The sequence below is a fragment of the Macrotis lagotis genome, chromosome X (genome assembly GCF_037893015.1).
Source record: "Macrotis lagotis isolate mMagLag1 chromosome X, bilby.v1.9.chrom.fasta, whole genome shotgun sequence".
Classification (NCBI taxonomy): domain Eukaryota; kingdom Metazoa; phylum Chordata; class Mammalia; order Peramelemorphia; family Peramelidae; genus Macrotis; species Macrotis lagotis.
This window is the reverse complement of record NC_133666.1, coordinates 8,125,445-8,144,758: the sequence shown is the minus strand read 5'-3', so window position 1 is coordinate 8,144,758 and position 19,314 is coordinate 8,125,445. Positions and strand designations below refer to the sequence as shown.

At 44.2% G+C, this 19,314-nt stretch overlaps 1 protein-coding gene across 1 annotated transcript in view; it reads left to right on the top strand.

Annotated features, from left to right (window-relative positions):
* Nucleotides 1-19,314, top strand: part of OPHN1 (oligophrenin 1) — a 308,448-nt gene that overhangs the window by 246,901 nt on the left and 42,233 nt on the right. Inside the window, exons 17-18 of the mRNA XM_074202349.1 lie at nt 636-741; nt 5,306-5,465. Of these exons, the coding sequence (XP_074058450.1) occupies nt 636-741; nt 5,306-5,465 (266 nt within the window). The remainder of the gene's footprint in view (nt 1-635; nt 742-5,305; nt 5,466-19,314) is intronic.

The window sequence follows — 19,314 nt, the reverse complement described above, 5'->3', positions numbered from 1 at the left end:
TTCTGGGCCGTGAGACTGAGAGGATTTCAACCTGAAGCCCTGTAGCCTTAGCTCCTGGCTGGCTGTTGATTCTCATAACAGTCTTCCCCTGACCTTAGAGGACCCAGCTTTGGGGAGGAAGGAAAATGAACTTGGGGAGAAACCAGAAATTCAGATTCCAGATTTCCAGGGCCCCAAGGGCTGAATGAGCCATCCCAGGGTCAGAGACCTGGATTTGAGGTTTCATATCTTGGTTTAGTTACATTCTTAGCTGGGTGACCCTCTCCCACTCACTTTTCCTCTCTGTCTCAGTTTCTTGACCTATAAATTGAGGGGATTGAATTAGATGATTTCTAAGGCTTCCTCCAGCCTGTAACCCCACGACCCCCCTTCATTTAGGACAAATAATGCCTGTGGTAGTGCAAGGACCCGGCTTCTGGGCTCGTAGTTAGGCATTTCACTTCTGTCTTTGTCTCTCTCTCCTTTGACTTCTCTGTCTTTCTGCCTCTCTTTCTGTCCCCTGCTCTTTCTCCCCCTCAGTTCCTTCTCTACCTATAAGCATGGCTGTATTTTGGTGCAATTCCCAGTTCCCAGAGTCCTCTATTCCCACAGTCCAAGTGGATAACCCATGTCTGTCTTTCAATATTTTCTCTCAGAGTCTGAAAACCTGGATTACAGGCTGGGAGCCATTCATGCTCTGGTCTATAGGCTTCCCAACAAGAATCGGGATATGCTGGAACTTCTCATAAGACACCTGGTCAAGTATGTATCTGATCCAAGTCTCCTGCAAGAGGGCCTGGCCGAGGGCTAGACCTGAGTCAATGCTAGCTGAAATGTGAAGGCCAGTAAGAAAAACAGTAGCTGCAACTCTCCTTTCTGATCTGTAAGCTTCTAGAAATTCTATAATCCTCGAAATCGAGGTCTGCAGTGTCCCCTGTCATCGTCTCCCTATTTTTCAAATGAAGAAACTGAGACTGCTGGAGAGGAAGTTAGTTGCCCCAGAGCAGTTGTAAAGCTGGAACTTGAATCCGGGACTCTGGGCTCCCAAATCTCGGGAACCTTCTTTGAGAGGATGCCACATGTAGGAGTTTGGAGACCTGGATTAGGGTTCAAACTCTGCTGATTATTTCCTGGAGTCATTGGCTTTCTCAGCTTCAGTTTCCTTATCTGAAATATGTAGAGAAATAATATTTTTCCATCCTCCTTTGCGGGACTGTTACAAGGAGCAAATGATGCCCCAAGTGAGAAAATACCCGCTTGGGTATCTACTTTATAAAACCACTTTGGGGAATTATCTCTCCATTGGGTAGCCTGAGGGAGCTGAGCAGGGATGGGAAGGAGACACTGTGCTGGCCAGCTAGTAGGAGCACAGCCCCAGGAGTGGCAATGGCCTGAGTTTGGCCACAAGAATCTGGGTGAACGTTTCACTCTGATGATTACTCCTTGTGTGACCTTGGGCAAATTCACCCTCTACTTCTAGATCCAGGATTATATTGACTTGACTGCTAAAGGTCAGAGAGCTAGTTAGAATTGGAATCAGAATTTGAACCCAGGTCTTTGTGATACCAAGTCCAGTTCTCTATCCATTCGACATACCTGATTGAACATGATATATAATAAAATGTGCTATGCAAAGAGAGTCCCAGGGGAAGGTGGCTAGAGGGACCCTCAGTGTAGTCTCTCAATAGTCCTGTGAAGTTGCTGCAGCAAGAATGGTCATCCCCACTTTAAAGATAGGAAAAATGGGGAAACTGAGACTCACCAAGGTCAAGTGACTCAGGTAAGGCTATTTATACCTGATAGGCTGTCAGGCCATGAGTCTAGCTCTCCTGACTTTCTGTCTAGTACTCTTCTACTTGTACCACTTAAGTAGAGGACGTCAGATACACAATCTCTTCCCAAGGGACTTAGAAAATTGGGAGGAAAGAGAAGGGCTGGGGACCTATGCAGGAAACTCAGGGTGTCCTCCAATGACATAACAAGGTTGTCTTGTCTTAGTGTCTAAGCTGGCAGAGATTTCAGAGGCCACCTAGTCCAACCCCTTCATTTAACACATGAGGAAACTGAGACCCAGGAAGGAGAAGAGACTTGCCCAGGCTCATGCACATGATCCTGGATCCAGAACCGGAAGAGAGCTTAGGGACCAGTTAATTGGACCCCCCCCCCCCCATCTTATCCATAAGGAAACTGAAACCAAGGGAATGGACTTGCCCAGGGTCACACAACTAGTAAGTGACTGAAGCGGGATTCAAATCCAAGTTCTCTGACCACGAAGCCATACCTCTTGGTTTGCTAGGCCCAAATCAGATGATACTTTATTTTTGTTGTTTCTCAATCATTTTTCAGCTGTGTTCAACTCTTGGTGATCCCATTTGAGACTTTCTTGGCAAAGATTTCCTTCTCCATCTCATTTTCTAGATGAATAAACTGAGGCAAACAAAGTCGAAGTGATTTGCCCAGGGGCACACAGCCAGGAAGGCTGTGAGGGTGGGATTTGAACTCAGGGAAATGAGTCTTGGGGACTCTAGACCTGTCACTCTATTGCATTTCCATCTAGCACCACTTCATGTAGTCACTGTTTTTACAAGGTTGGTTCTGGGTAGACTCTTTATAAATCATAATATGCTATAGAATGGGAGTTTTGGTAATGCTCCATTTCCTCTCTGCCACCTTCTTCCTCAGGAACTGCCTTGAATACAGTCAATTTGGAGGAGGCAGCCTCCCTAGGCTCCACCAAACCAAGGATCCAGGGAGGGGTCTTTAAACGTTTGCTCCTTCCCCATCCAGGCAGATTTTCTCACCCTAGGGACCTGAGGGCAAGAGACAAATTAATTGATCTTAATACAAAATAGTTAAGCACTGAATAAACTGAATAAATATTTTTATTCAAATGAGCAGCAGCCTAGGCAGGCCCTCCAGGCAGTCTGCCTTGCCTCCCACTTGCCCTGTCTTTATTGCTTTCCTCTCCTTGGACTTTGGGGGCAGGGGATTGCCTTTCTGCTTGGGATGACCTTCCAATGCCCCCTTTGCTCTCCTCACATAATACCTCAGTTAGGAACAACCCAAATCTGATTATTAGCAGTTTCTGCCAACCAAAGAGTCCTGGGACTTGGAGCCAACTGCCTGGGAGCATCAAGTAGAAGATACTGGACTTGATTATTCCTTAAATGCCTTCTAGCTTGACCATGAGACAGTTATTCCTTCCTTCCACAGCTTTGATAGTATGGCTTTGCCTAAGAAATGAAACAGTCATTTGGGGGGAGTTTTGCAGAAACCACAGATAACATGTGAAGGCCAGCAAGGGATACAAAGTTTAGAAACTCGGAAATGGGTAAATTATATGTATAGTATTATATACTATCAACATATTTTTGAAATCTTTTTGAAACCTTTTTGAAATATTTTAAAACCATAACAATTCAGACTTCTTCTCTGGTATGGAAGGTGGGCCACAAAATTCTACATCAGTTTTCCAGATTGTGGGGGCACTGTGCCCTTACCCTTGGTAATGTGGAAGGGATAACTTCATGTTCTGACATATAGAATCACAGAGCCTAGATTTGGGCAAGGAAGAGCCCCCTGACGTCAGCTAGTCCAACCCCCTTCTTTTACAGAGGAGGAAACAGACCCAGAAAGAGTACGGGACTAGTATGAGATACCACTTAGGATACTAGAGCTGGAACCGGAAGGCACCCCAGAGGCCATCTCCATCAGTGCACAAGCTTTTATTAAAAGGCTGAGCACTGGTCGTATGAAGAAAGGCAAAAGGTCAACTCTTGCCCCCTAGGAACTCACACGTGGTCTGATGAAGGAGCCCGACATGCAAGCATATGAACATACAAGTTACAATCAGGGTAAATCGGAAGTAATCACAGAGGGATAGGCCCAGCAGTCCAGGGAGGAAGGTACAGGGAGTCTTTTCCCAAAGATAGAATTTGGGCTGAGTCTTGAACGAAGCCTGGAGGAGAGAATTTGAAGCAAGGGGTATAGCCACTGGAAAGGTCCGAGAGTCAAGGGATGGTTAGTTACCCTGTGTGGGATGGGCAACATCACTGCACTGTAGAGTACGATGTGGGGAATAACATACAAAATACTGGAAAGCTAGGAAGGGGCATGGTTGGGAATGCCTTAAAAGTCTCCTGAAAGATTTCATATTTCATCCTAAAGATAATAGGGAAGGAACTGCCGAAGTTTATTGAGTAGGGGAGTCACTTGGCCAGATCTGGATTTAGGAAGGTCAGGGTCAGACCTGGGTTAGACCTGGGTTTTAGGAAGGTTGTTTTGGCAACTGAATGGAGGATGGACTGGAATGGAAAGAGGTGTGAGATAAGGAGGCTCTGTCCTAGGGTAGTGACTTTGTAGGTGGAGAGAAGGGGACATATAGGAATGAAAGTAGAAACAATCTGACAACACATTGGAGATAAGGGGTAAGTATGAGTGAGGATTCTGGGGTGACACCAAAACTGAGAGTCTGGGTGATTGGGAGAATGGTGATGCCCTGGACAGTAACTGGGAAATTCAGAAGAAGAGAGGGTTTTGAGAGGAAAGATAACCCCTTCATTTTTCAGAGGAGTAAATCGAGACCCAGAAAAGGGAAGTGACAATGTTCTTTCCAGGCTGTTGCCTTCAAATTGTTATTCATTTGTTTTTCAGTCATGTCCAACTCTCTGTGAACCAATTTGGGTTTTCTTGGCAAGTATACTGGAATGGTTTGCCATTTCCTTCTTCATTTCATTTTATAGATGAGAAGACTGAGTCAAACTAAATGAAGTGATTTGCCCAGGGTCACATGGCTAATAAATATCTAAGGCTGGATTTGAACTCATGAAGATGACTCTGACTTCCAGACCCAGTGCTCTAGCAACTGCAGGGTCACCTGACCTGAACTGACTTCAAGTACTGGGTTTCTAATCAGAATGCACAAGTTTAGACATTGGCTAAATTACAGTTCCTTTCTCCATAAAATAAAAGTTTTGGACTACTTGGCAGAAGTATCCCAACATGATCTTAAATTAAACCTACAGTCTGGCTTCTAACTTGCTAGGCTTTATTTTGAGGCTGAAGAAAGTGAGGCTAAGGATCTTACCCAGAATCACCAACCAGTGTGATTCAAACAAGTCTTCTGACATATCCAGTGACGTTTCAAGTAGAAATCCAACCTTTGTGACCTCCCTCCTTGTATTATTTATGAGATGTTGCTTTTATCTCTCGAAATCAATCATGCCTTGCTCCAGTCTTCATCATCTTTCCCTTCTTATTCCCAGCCTATCAGTGGGCAGTAAACGATCCATTTTGTTCATTTCTCTGTCCTCTTTCTTTCTCACAGTGTGTGTGAGCATAGCCGAGAGAACCTGATGTCTCCCTCAAACATGGGAGTGATATTTGGACCCACTCTGATGAGGGCCCAGGAGGATACTGTGGCCGCCATGATGAACATTAAATTCCAGAATATCGTGGTGGAAATCCTTATTGAGCACTTCGACAAGGTATGTGTGTCTCACCCTCCCCCCACCACTTCCCTCCTCCTTCCCTTCAAGACTGGCCTTGAGGGGTCCCCCTCCTTCCCTTCATGGCCTGGCCTTGAGGGGTTCCCCTTCTTCCCTTCATGGCCTGGCCTTGAGGGGTCCCCCTCATTCCTTCCCTGGCCTGGTTTTGAGTCCCTCCGTCCTTTCCTTGCCTTGGACCAATGTGGCTACTGACTACAACCGTAAGCTCCTGTAGACTTTCCCTGACTGAGGTTGCCAAGCTGGTGAACAAATCCCACTTTTGTTATAACAAATGCTTTTTTTAAATGGAAAGTGACTTTATGAATTGAAAATGCAAGGTAAAGGAGCTTCTAATGGATCCTTAAGAGGCTTTCTGGTAATAATAATAATATAGTTCATACTTGTATAGCCTGGGGCTTTTGCAGACCAGTTTACATCCATTGGAGAACCGGAGAGTCAGTCTATCCCCAACCCCCTCATTTTTGAGCCTGGGAAGCCAAGTTGAGAAGGGAAATGACCTGGCCAATTTCACACAGTTAATAAATGTAATTGGAGCAGTCACTGAGCTGTGCTCATCCTTGGCTTCCAGACTCTGCCTGTATTTTGAAGTAGGGAGAGCAGTCTTGATTACCCAATTTTAGTTAGCAGCTGCCTTTGGGTAGCTAGGTGGTGCAGTGGATAGAGCACTGACCTTGGAGTCAGGAGTACCTGAGTTCAAATCTGGTCTCAGACACTGGACACTTACTACCTGTGTGACCTTGGGCAAGTTACTTAACCCTGATTGCCCCACATCTAGGGTCATCTCCAATCATGTAGATCCATCTCTGGCCACTGGACCCAGATGACTCTGGAGGAGAAAGTGAGACTGGTGACTTAGCACAGCCCCCCCCCCCCCCCCCCGCTCCAATCCAATTCATATGCTTGTCATGACATCATCTCCCTGATGGCATGGTCTTCTCTGAAAATGAAGAATGATACATTAGCGGCTGCCTTGAAATTCAGGACCCTGTCCATTACATAGCTGAACTGCCCTAAGTGAGGAAACTGAGTCTCTAACAAGCCAGAGTCATCTCCTCAGAGCTCCAGAACCCAAATTTGCCTCCCAAAGCCAGGATTCTGTTTTGCTCTCTTCCCCAATCTATTTGAGCATAGAATGTTAGCACTCCAAGGACCCTTTAGAAACCCCTGACTCAGACCTGTGATTTAAATAGTCTAAGAAATGCCCAGATGGGGAAATACTAGCAGTGTGGATCAATAGCTTCTAGGCCATTTGCTGTCCTAGAGAGCCAAAGTCACTCCCCCAGGGTCTATCTGAGACCAGATTTGAAGCCAGGGCTTTGGGGCCCTCCACCTTGAGTCCTCTGCAAAAAAAACGCCGTGGAGCATAGAGAAAGAATAACTCAAAATAGAATGTGACAATTTGAAGGAACCTAGAACAGGATAGATGCAATATTGCCTAGTACTCCAGCTCTTGCACTGGGCCCTGAGGGAGGTGACTGGTCCACTCAGGTTATATAGGACTGAGAAGAAACAGCCACGTGCCACAGTGGATAGAGTCCGGAGGACCTGAGTTCAGATTCTGCCTCAGACACTTAATTAACTAGCTGTGTGACCTTGGGCAAGTTAGTGAACCCCATTGTCTTAAATTAAATAAATAAATAAATAAATAAATAAATAAATAAATAAATAGGACTGAGAGGGCCTAAAGGAACTTAGAATGTGGAATGATAAAATATAGGGGACCTGGGAAGATGAAACACCAGAGCAGGCAATGTCAGAGTTGAGAGGGCCCTTGGAATAGGCAGTGAATATCAGAACTTGTTTTGGAGGGGAGGATTTTAAAGATTATCTGTCTCATTCCTCTAATTCCTATTTCACTCTGAATGGCTGCTGTTGACTGGGCAGTAAGGCTCGCCCCTTTTTGGTGGTGAGACTATATCTTCCTTTTTCTGGTACTAGAGCCAAAAGAGCTCTGACTTGGGAATTGGAGGCCCAGGGCTGGAAGGTCACTTCTACTTACAACTAGGTAACTGCTGAATGTAATTTCAGCCTTCTGGGTCTTAGGTTAGGAAGACCCAAATTCACATCCACCCTCAGACACTTACTAGCTAAGTGACTCTGGACAAGTCACTTTACTTCTGCCTGCCAGAGTTTTCTCAAATGTAAATGGTAGCATTAAAAGCACTTGCCTCCTAGGGGTGTTTTGAGAATCAAATGACATAATGTTTATAATGCACTTGGCACACAGGAGGAGCTTTATCAGTCCTTGTTTTCTGCTATCCGTCCTCTGGATTGTTCTTCACCTAGAGGCTGCAGATGTGTTTCAGGGACTCACAAAACTTGGATGAGGAAAAGGACACCTCAATTTCATCAGCCTCAGTATTGGATTTTACGCATTTCAGGGGCTCTGCAGGTTTCACCAGCCTGGGTCCTGGCCTAAGTAGTCTCCTCTGGAGTCCAGTTGGCTTTATCTCTCCCACAATTTCATTACCCCTCACTTGAATTTCATAAAAAGTTGACCTTAAGGAAAATGAAGTTTGTTAATTAAGGCAATTAGAGAGGGTGGAAAGAGAGCACAGCTTATTCTTTTTTATAAAAACGAATGACAAAGGGTCTAAGTGAAAGAGCTCAGCTCCAGAGCCAGCATTCTCTGCTGAGATGGGAGGAAAAGAAGAGGGGAGGCATTGAATGCTTGTGTCCCCCCCCCCCAATCGTGGGACTCCTACTCTACTCAGCCAGAGAAAGACAGAGATTGGGGGGGAGAGAGAGAACGAAAGAGAGACAGACAGAGAGAGAGAGAGAGAGAGAGAGAGAGAGAGAGAGAAGAGTGTGAGTGTGAGTGTGCTTGGTGGCTCAAAATGTGGGACTTGTTAAGAACTCCATAACTGCTCATATGAATATAGTGAGGCTGCAACAAGGAAAATTCCAACCTAGTAACAGTGCTCCCAAATGGCACAAGTTATTTCCAGAGGTAGTGAGCTTCCTGACCACTAGTGGTAGGCTGCCCACTGGCCAGGATTGTTCTAGGAGGGTCATTACTGCCCAGGTCCAGGTTGGACTCTGAGGTCCCTTTCAGTGCTAAGATCCTGGGTTGGTTCTTGGTCATTCTGTGTTTTGACTGTCTGCAGGTACATTGAATAGTGTGACCTCCTGGGTATCCCAGGTAGAGTTCTTCTCATTCCTGTGACTTTGGACAAGTTGTTTAGACTCTCTGTGCCTCAGTGGGGCCAGAAGGGGACAATTGTATATCCATTTAGCTTTTTAGCTCATGCTCCTTTGGCTCTGCATCTCCTAGAAGGTGACTCTTCCAGCTGAAGTCCATCATTCTCTTCCTTACAAGCTTTAGACTTGTTCTGAAGGCCAGCTTCTGTGGCCTTTTTCCAACCAGCAGAGGGCAATCATGGAATATGCTAACTGGTCTGTGCCAAGCCCCTCTGCGAGTGCGAACTAACTAGCTATTCCTATAGCTTTCGAGATGTATAGGCAAAGAGGGGGAGAGGTGAGAAGGATCTAATTAAAGCAGATCTTCACTTCCTTGCTTTTAATTTCTGAAGCTATAAGGTTAAGCCAAAAGTTATTAAGAAATAAAATTTTCTTCATCTGTACATGGGAGGACATTCTCATAGTATAATATATATTTAGCTTGGGCTTCAGCAAACATTTGAAATGAATCTCTAGAAAATGTCTTGTAAGTGGTGAATTATTAAGATAGAAAGTGACAGGAGGATTCTTTAGTCACAGTGAACCAAAGGGAATATAGCTTGAAATTTTCACTAAATCAACTTCCCCTATTCTCCAAATCCCCATAACTTTGAAGTTCAGATAAACTTGGGGAACATCTGTAATGGCCTGGGTGCCAAGGGGGGGCTTTGCTTTGGACTGATGCCATTGAAGTTAACAGGTTGTTCAAGGAAGGGAACAACCCTCCCTGGTTTTACTATTTAGATCAGAGAAGGTTCTGAGAGATCACACCGGCTGGCCCCTTCATCTTTCAGATGAGGAGACCCAGAGAGGGACAGTGAGTTGCAAGCAGGATTCAAATCCAGACTGTCTGACTCTTGCCCAGTTATTAACCCAATCTATCCCCACTTCACTCCAAGGTCCATGAAACCCTAAACTTCTGATTCTTCCTTCTTCCCTTCAGACCCCAGACTCTTTTCCCTCGATTCTGGATTATCCCAAGAAGGATAACCTATGCCAAAAGTCAGGTGGCTATTTCTTGGAGTTAGGCTGAGAACAAGCAGTACCCTTGATGGATGATACCCCCTAATCTTTCCTTAGTTTGAAGTCAGACTGTTGCTTTCATATTGTTCTCAGGAGGTCTAAGTCCAATGTGTCTCTTCCTGATCCCCTGATCCTAAAAGCAACTGGCCCAAACTTGGCTGATAGGCCTTTACAGTCTCTGTTCCAAGGCAAAGACTTAGTCTTGGCCAACCTTCTGAATGTGTGGGCCTTGTCTAGAGGGCAGACCTCTTGACAAGCTGAGGTCAGACTACCAGAATCTCTTTGTAGCTAAGTAGAATTCTACAGCTGAAAGGAACCTTAGAGGCTATCAAATGCAAGCCTCTCATTTTTATAGCACAGGAAGGTGAGGTGATTTGCCCAAGACCATCAAGTTATGTGTTGGTAGTTTCAACTCCAACTCCAACAAGTGCTCTGTTCCTTATAGTAGACTGCCTCCTGGGGATAATCCAAAATCGAGGAAGAAGAGTCTGTGGTCTGAAGGGAAGAAGAAAGAATGAGAGGCTTAAGATTCCATGAGCCTTGGAGAACAGAGTGTGGTGGGGGCATGTTGGGTCAGTATCAGACATAGTTAGGTACCAGGAGAATCAGGGAGGGACACATTGAGCTTGTCAGTCTCAGGAAGGGCTTAGCACTCTCACTGTCTTTTGTCTGCAGTCCTCTATGCCCTGGAATAGCAGTGCTGATACAAATGTGACCTTAGTAAGATGCTGTTTTGGTGTTCAGCCATTTTTCAGTTGTTTCTGAACTCTCTATGACCCCATTTGGGGTTTTCTTGGCAGAGATACTGGAGTCGTTTTCCATTTCCTTCTCCAACCCATTTTACAAATGAGGAAACTAAGGCCAGCAGGACGAAGCGACTTGCCCAAGGTCATACAACCGTCTGAGGCTGAATTTGAACTCAGATCTTCCTGCCCCTAGGCTTGGCACTCTGCTGCCAATACTTCCTGCCAAACTGGGTGATAGACTGAGGTCTTAAAAGTGGGATCTCGTGCTAACCTTAACCCTTGGATTCTGCACCCAATAGGCCCTTAATAAATCGATATTGTCTGAATTGATCCCATCACATCTTTTTAAAAAACACAAATATGTTTGAGTAATTTGAAACTCTAAGATTCTATTCTTAGCGGTCTTTGTGATCAGCATCATGGAGAAAAGTTAGTCCATTTCCTGCTCATTCTCTTCATAACACTTAAAAATTTTTTTTTTACATTAAACACTTTTTCTTTCCTCTACTCCCCACCCCTCCCCTGCCCTGAAGAAAGAGAATTCTGTAACAAAAGTGTATACGTCAAAAGGACCCAGATGTACATCTTTCTTTTTAAGGACAGGCTTGGGGATTCTGAGTCCAGATGGCTAAATGGGACCTTAGCCAGAGTGTAAGTGGAGACTCAAGAGAATGCTGGACTTTTTCTGGCTTAAGTTCTGTTGGTTGGATTTGAAATCATTTGAGTTATATTTTATAAAACCTGATATTTCAGCCGTGAAATAATATCTGGGGAAGAACTAGATGACTACTCAAAACATCCTTGACTTCCAAGTATTCAAATGACACTAAAGCTTTTGCTCATCATAGTTTGAAATATTTGAGCTGAGACCTTCCAGGCCACAGAGAAGGAAGGGGGAAGTATTGGTCTCTCCCAGCCTCTGACATGCAGATTCTTTGGATCCCCCACCTTAACACCTTGTTGGTTGAAATGCCTAACAGCCAGGGGCCTTTGTGGTCCTCCAAGGGAGATGAGAGGTACTGTCAGAACTGAGCCTGCCTAGGATCAATCTGAACTCAAAATGGGGCTTCTAGATTAGAGAGTGGCCTCATTTCTCCTAGGATTGTGAGTGGAGGCCTGGCTTGGTTCTTTTCCCTTGAGCTCTCAAACAGGATGTCTGTAAGCTTTAAACTTCTACCAGGACAGAAATAAGAAGGAAGGGGAAGTCAGGGTCAAGATCAAAGTCCAGAAGAATAAGATGGGATTCCTTGGTCTCTTAGGGCTATAGCTTTCTTGACTGGAGAGTGAAGGGAACCCTCAGGATCTTTTCAGAGGTCATTGTCAGAGTGTCCCTACTTGGGCCAAGGAAAGTCCAGGGTTTTGTTCCCCTTCTCCCACCAAATTGGGGGACAAAAATGACACTCATCCAGCACCATCTCACACAAGAGTTTGTTTTTCTAGATCTACAAAGACCCTCAGAGGCCCTCTCGTTCAACCCAGGCCCAGGGAAGGGAAGGGACTATTCCAGGGTCACACATAGGATCCTAGCTCTAAGGCTGTGAGGGAAGACCAACTGTCTCATTTTACAGAGGAAGTAACTGAAGTCCAGGGACAGGAATGACTTATTCAAGGTCACCTAGGCAGCTAGAACCAGGGCAGCATTTAAGTCCAGATCTCTGACTGTAGAACCTGTTCTTTCCATTGCACCTTAAAATGGCTTCTCCTCTACCCAGCAAAATAAAAATGTATCATGAAAATTCTTAGGTATTTTTTTTAGGTTTTTGCAAGGCAAACGGGGTTAAGTGGCTCGCCCAAGGCCACACAGCTAGGTCATTATGAAGTGTCTGAGACCGGATTTGAACCCAGGTACTCCTGACTCCAGGACCAGTGCTTTTTCCACTGAGCCACCTAGCCGCCCCATTAGGTATTGTTTTTCCTGGAAGCCAGTGAGATTAGCACAGTAATTAAGGAGAACAGGATCTATGCTTGTTTTTCTTCATCCATGCAAGCCCCTGCCCCTTCCCCTCTAGTTCAGGACCCTGCCCAGAGCAAGGACCTACTAACTGAACACCTAGAACTAGGTCTCCCTCTTCTGCTGTGCTGCTGTGTGGTTGCTGGGCAAAAGTCCTGGCACATCACTCATGGTCTTCCAAAGGAAGCCCCATCTATGGGGCTGGCCATTTGAGTCTCACCCTGGAAATCTGTCCCAGCTCAATAATCCCTCGGGGTCCTCAGAAAAGCATCCAGTCTCAAACCCCTCCTTTTGTAAACAAGGTCAGTGGAACTCAGAGAGGTTAAGACACTTGCCCAGTCACACAACAGCAGAGTCTAGAATCAAAACCCAGTTCGTCCACATCTCTTTATTTATACATGTGAATCATACTTCAGTTATCTATTACCGCTTGCCCTCTGATTTAGTCTGGAACAGTTGGAGGCCAAGGAGCTTCAGATACATTGACCCCCCCCCCCCACTAAGCTGGGGCTTGCCCTGTGGGCTGAGGGTGGGAAAGAGGGGGACTTGAGATTGACTTTAAGGAAAGATCCTGGCTCAGTGAAAAAGAAATGACCCCCCCCCCCCATCAGTTCCTTGTCAAGAACCCTCTATCACAGCAATCCTAACATTGGAGTACTGCTTTCTCAGGGTTCCCACCCACTGCTTCCGAAGTTCCAGGAAGGTCAGCTTCCCTGGATTCTGACAGGGACTTGATCTATCAGTTGGCCCCAAAGTAATCCACAGAACAATGCTTTCTCCCGTGTGGGGCAAGGCATCAGGAGCCTTGATGTTACATTGCACATACCCCCAAACCTGGCTTTGAACCAGCTGGAGCCATCCAAGGGCCTCTGGATTATCTCAAAAATCCTACATGTGGAGAGGGGCTCCTCAGTTTAGGAGCATTTCCTCGTGATTCCTAAAAGAATCACTGATTGTGGCCCTCAATTTTTTTTTTTTGCTTTTCTATATTTAATATTTATTTATTCTCATTTTGTACAAATAATTTTTTATTCATTAATAAAATATTCTTGTTTAAGAGTAAACAAAATACCCCCTCTCCCCCCAAAATACAGACTCACTTGAGTGATAAAGTAAAGGGGAGAGAAAAAAATTAAAATAAAAAAATAATAGTAATAATTGTAGGTATGGCCAGGTGGCGCAATGGACGGAGTACTGGAGTCAGGAGCACCCGAGACCCTATCTGGCCCCATACACCCAACAATTACCCAGCTGTGTGATATGCAAGCCACCTCAACCCCACTGCCCAGCAAAAAACAAAAAAAGAAAAAAAAAGACCCAAAATAAAATAAAATAGTAATAATAGTAGGGGTGGCTGGGTGGCAGACAGAGCACTGGCCCTTGAGCCAGGAGCACCCGGGTCCAAATCCGGCCTCAGACACCCAATGATCACCCTGCTATACGGCCCCAGGCAGGCCGGGGTGTAGGTCAGGAAACTCCCCCGCTGCTGGGAGCCAGGGCGCCCAGCTCCCTGGGGCTGCCTCCGGGAGGCTGAAGTTCTTTCACTCTGGCAGGCCACCCCTCTGGCAGGCTGCCCCTCCAACCCCGGGGAGCAGAGACTTTCTGCTCTTTTCCAGGTTACCTTGAGTAGGAGAACTGCTTCACTGGGTCCCTCTGTGGGTTCTGTCTCTTGAAACTTTAGTTAGAGTCCTTAGTTTAGAAGTTTTATGAGAGAGCACCTAAGACAGGATCCACTCTTGTTGCCATCTTGGCTCTGCCCCCTCAATTTTTTAAAGAAAGATTTTATTTATTTTGAGTTTTGCAATTTTTCCCTAATATTGCTTCCCCCTACCACAGAAGGCAGTCTGTTAGTCTTTACATTGTTTCCATGGTATAAATTGATCTAAGTTGAATGTCATGAGAGAGAAATCATATCCTTAAGGAAGAAAAATAAATTATAAGAGACAGCAAAATTACATAATAAGATAACAGTTTTTTTTTTAAAGGCAATAGTCTTTGGTCTTTCTTCCAGCTCCACAGTTCTTTCTCTGGATACAGATGGTATTCTTCATCGCAGACAGCCCCAAATTGTCCCTGATAGTTGCACTGATGGAATGAGTGAGTCCACCAAGGTTGATCATAGCCCCTATGTTGCTGTTAGGGTGTACAGTCTTTTTCTGGTTCTGCTCATCTCACTCAGCATCAGTTCATGTAAATCCCTCCAGGCTTCCCTGAATTTCCATCCCTCCTGGTTTCCAATAAAATAATAGTGTTCCATGATATACGTAGACCACAGTTTGCTAAACCATTCCCCAATTAAAGGACATTGACTTGATTTCCAATTCTTTGCCACCACAAACAGGGCTGGTATGAATATTTTTGTACAAGTGATGTTTTTACCCTTTCTCATCATCTCTTCAGGGTATATAGAGCCAGTAGTGGTATTGCTGGTTCAAAAGGTATGCACATTTTTGTTGCCCTTTGCTCTCCAGTGTGGCCCTCAATTTGACAGGCTGCCTCCCCACCTTTGGGGAATTTTTTGCCAAGCCCAGTGACTAGTCCTGGCTCTTCTGTTAACTCCCTATGTGACTTTGGGCAAAGTGACTTCCCTTCTTTAGACCTCAGTTTCTTCCTTTGTAAAATGAAGGGGTTGTAGTAGGTGGTCCCCTGAGATCCCTTCCAGCTCTAATACCAGGATCTTACAATCTAGAATATTCAAGTCTTATAGATCTGTGGCTGGGAAGGACTTAAGAGGCCATTGAGTTCAATTTCATTTGCCAGATAAAAAACTTAGGTTGAAATTGTAGAAATGATTTATCCAAGGTGTTACTGTTGGTTGTGAAACTAGAACTGGAACCCAGGTCTCCTGCCTTGTAATCCATCCATAATTGGAAGGCTTCCAAGAAAATATCTAGCCTACCCTCCACACATTCCCCCTTTCAGGGACTGTACTTCAGTAAATCAACCCAGTATCTAATTAGAATATAAGCTCTTTGATTTCTTTTTTCATTTTTCATTGGGAAAGGAAATGAAAGAACAACTCTTCATTAAAATAAAAATACATGAATGCATTTATTTACTGGCAATTAACTTTCCAACAGAAGTTTAAGCTAATGACGACATGCATTAGTACTCTGTAACAAGTGTCTGATTCTGAAATGAAGGGAAGCCAAGTTTGGACTTGTGACTCCTGCTAACCTCCATCTGTCAACTCCATGTGGTTTGGAGTTTTCCTTTCTAAAAATCCTTTCCCTCAAATGATTATCTCAGAGTGGGGGAAAAACTCTGAGAACTGAATATCTGAGGGTTAAAGGTTTGTAGCCCCTGTTCATTTCTACAATTGTTTCAATGGTTAAACTAATTGGAGGACAGGGTACGTCAAATAAATGCCAATTCTAGCATGGGTGCTTTTCCTTGTTTCTGTTAAGAAAAGGGATGATATTTATCTGAAAGGTTTATTTTCTGTCTCTGCCATCATCCATGAGCCATCCTTCAGGAGAAAGTTACTCGCAGTTCTTCTGGGGGTATTTACTTACTTTACTTTTTTACTAATATAATGACCTTGCTCCATGTTTTGGTCCCTTTGAGATCAGTAAAAGGCTGTGCTAGAATGAATTGGTTTGGATTTAGGAGGACTGGGGTTCTTTTGAGATAACGTAGCCAGAGGGAAACAGATCCGTGGGGAAAGAACACAAGAATGTTGACCTTGCTTTTCTTTTCCCAAGACACCTCTCTGTTTACTCTTCTAACCTGGAATTCAGCTATCCCTTCCACTTCTTGACTTTACCCATTGTGGGCTCAGCATGTCATGGGTGGCATAAAAAATTAAATGGGAATTTGGGCAGGGGGGCGGATTTTGTGGAAGCCACAGATGACACACAAAGGACAATAGATGACACAGAAAATGTTGAGAAACTCTGAAATGAATACAATATATAATGTATAATAGCAAGGAAAAAAAGAGAAGGAAAGCCAGAAAATCTAAATATTTCTTGTGCGGGACCAAAGAAGGCTAAAAAGTGTCATATGGATTTTGCAGATGGCAGGGGGCCACACCCCTAATCCCTGCCACATGGAAAGGATAACTCTATATACTTTTTCAGCATGTCACCATTTCTTTGCACGGTTTTAAATGTAGAGCAACATAGTACTCTAAAGGCACTCTAAAGTGCTGGGACCAAATCGTTTGATATTGGGCATCTCCCAGCTGATGAGATGAGTCAGCAGGCAAATACAAGGAGACCCCCCCAAATCTCCTATTTCAGATCAGCCCAGTTGTGGGGACTGAGTGGCTCCATGTGTAGCTCCGATTCCATCAAACCTTCTGAATGTCTTCTTCAGACGGCTTTTGAAAGGTTGGGATTTTAGTCAAAATTAAATTCATTAATGTATTGAAGTGCCGGCAAGCCTTAAAGCATACTAGGAACACTAGCTATGATTCTACTGTTTCTTAACTAGAGCTGTCCAAAGCTTTTCCCAATTTCCTTTCCATCTTCTCTATCCTCTCCTCCTCAAATCATTTGGTGAAATCTCAAAGGTGCCTTCAAATTCTGAACTCTGTGATCCTGTGCCCTCTTCTTGCCAGCAGTTTCTTCTTCCATTCAACCTTTACTGGCTACTGGATTCATATTCTTAAAGTACACATTGAACCATGCTTCTCCTCTACTCTAAAAGCCTCTATACTCCCTGCTGCCTACAGGAACATCCACAAGGATCCAACACACATCAAACAGAATATTCAGATTAAGTATTTTTAAATTATTTCTCGGCCAGTGCTGAATTTGAAGATCAGTGGACTTCAAATTCTCTATCAGACATTTTACAAGCTCAGGGCCCTCGGGCAAGTCACTTACTCTCTCAACCTCAATTTCAACTTTAATTGGGGATAATGGTTGTTTATTGCTTGAATATGAGAACTGTCAATAACAGTGCGGTAGTAGAAAAGCATTGAACTGGGCAGATTATTTCTTCTCTGCGGCCTCAGTTCTCTCATCCATAAAATAAGGGAGTTGACATAGATGATCTCTAAAGTACTTTCCATTTCTAAATTCTGTGATCTATGCCCTGATTCCCCATTTGGCCCAGGGGTGAAACCAAGTCATTTTAATTTTTTTATCTGAGGCCCTTTTCAATCTGGCCCCACTTAAGGCGATTTGTTCTATTTATCCTTTTCCTTAAGCTTGCTTTCATCTTCTGTGCCTTAGGTCTTGTTCTCTTCAGGTAGTCAAATCTTGCTCATCTTTAGAGTCTTTCTCAAGTCCCATGGTCCTTCAGAAACCCTTCCCTGAGCACTCCAACACAACATAATATGTCCCCTTCCTCTCATCATCTCCAATACTACTCATCTGACCACTGGACATTTTGATAGAGTTAGACAAGCATTTAAAAGCCTACTAGATGCCAGAGACTAGACTAGATGCTAGGGATATAGAGGCAAAAATGAAATGGTTCTTGTCTTCAGAGAACTTCTGTTCTCTGGGGGACGGGGAGTGGTAGTAACAGAGTGTAATCAACCTAGATAGATGATTTATTAAGGGCTTACTATATGTCAGGTGGGTCACTAGGTGACACTGTAGAAGACAGAGCACCAGCCTGGGAGTTACTCCTCTTCCTGAGTTCAAATCTGACCTCAGATACTTCTTAGCATTGTGACCCAGGATATGTCACTTAACCCTGTTTGTCTCAGTTTCCTCATTTGTAAAATGAGCTGGAGAAAGAAATGACAAATCAGTCTAGTATCTTTGCCAAGAACACCCCAAATGGGGTCATGGAGAGTCTGAAAAACAACGATGTGCATGGCAAAGGGAATACAAATGCAAGCAAACCAGGCAGTTCCTGCCCTTGAAGAAATTCAGTTCTTATGAGGGAAGACAGTAGAGCATGAGGGAAGGGAAGGAGTTCCAAGGCAGCATGGAAGTGTCTGTAAAATGGAGTAGAGATCTGACCGTGGGCAAAAGATGGTAAAAGCACATGTAGTAGAAACCATTACAGTTCCAGGGGTGGAGTCCCCACTTCCTAGGGGAATCAGATATAAAAGAATCCATCTTATTACCTTAACAAGATAGTAGGAATAACTTTATCTAATAAGCTGAAAGGTCTCCATTTTGTCTAAGGATTTGTGATTCAGTTATTTTGATTGAGTGGAGTTGTCATTGTATAGAGGAAATCTGGAAATGTGAAACAGATTGAACAGGACTTAATATTCCAAACAGAGTTGTTTATATTTTGTCCTAGAGGTAATAGGGAGCCACTAGAGTTTATTGAGTAATACAGCAAGACCTGTGCTGTAAGAAAATCAATTTCACAGCTCTGTGGAAGATAGATTGGAGAGGGAGAAGCCTGAAAGCAGAGAAACCAATGAAGAGGAGATCGCAAAAGTCTTACGATATGAGAAGACTTGCATTTAGCATGAGCCAGGAAAAGGAAAGGTTAGGAGATGTGTAGAAGCTATGGATTGGATGTGGGTTGAGAATTAGATCAGAGTGACAAACAGAGGACAATGCATAACTGACAAACCTGGTTGGCTGGAAAGGTGTTGGCACTCTCAGTAGAACTTCGGAAATTAGGGCAAAGGGTAACTTGAAAAGAGGGATAACAAGAAGTGTTTGCGACAAAGCGAGTGTGAGGAGCCCATTGGACATGCAGAGAGAGATATCCAAGAGGCGCTTGGGAATGCCGCTCAGCAGTCCAAGTCGGGTTGGGAAATGGCGATTTGGAAGTCATCTGTGGAGCCACGGGCATGTGCTGCCTTATGACATCATCTGTTGCTTGTCTCCTGTCTCATTATTTAACTTAACTTTTCATGTGTTTATATATGAGCTTCTCAGTTGAAGGATAAATAATAACAACTGACATTTATATAGAGCTCCACATTAGCTCATTGGATTCTCCCAGAAACCCTGGGGAGTGCTTTGCAAACCCTAAAACATCAAATAAATGTGAACCTAGA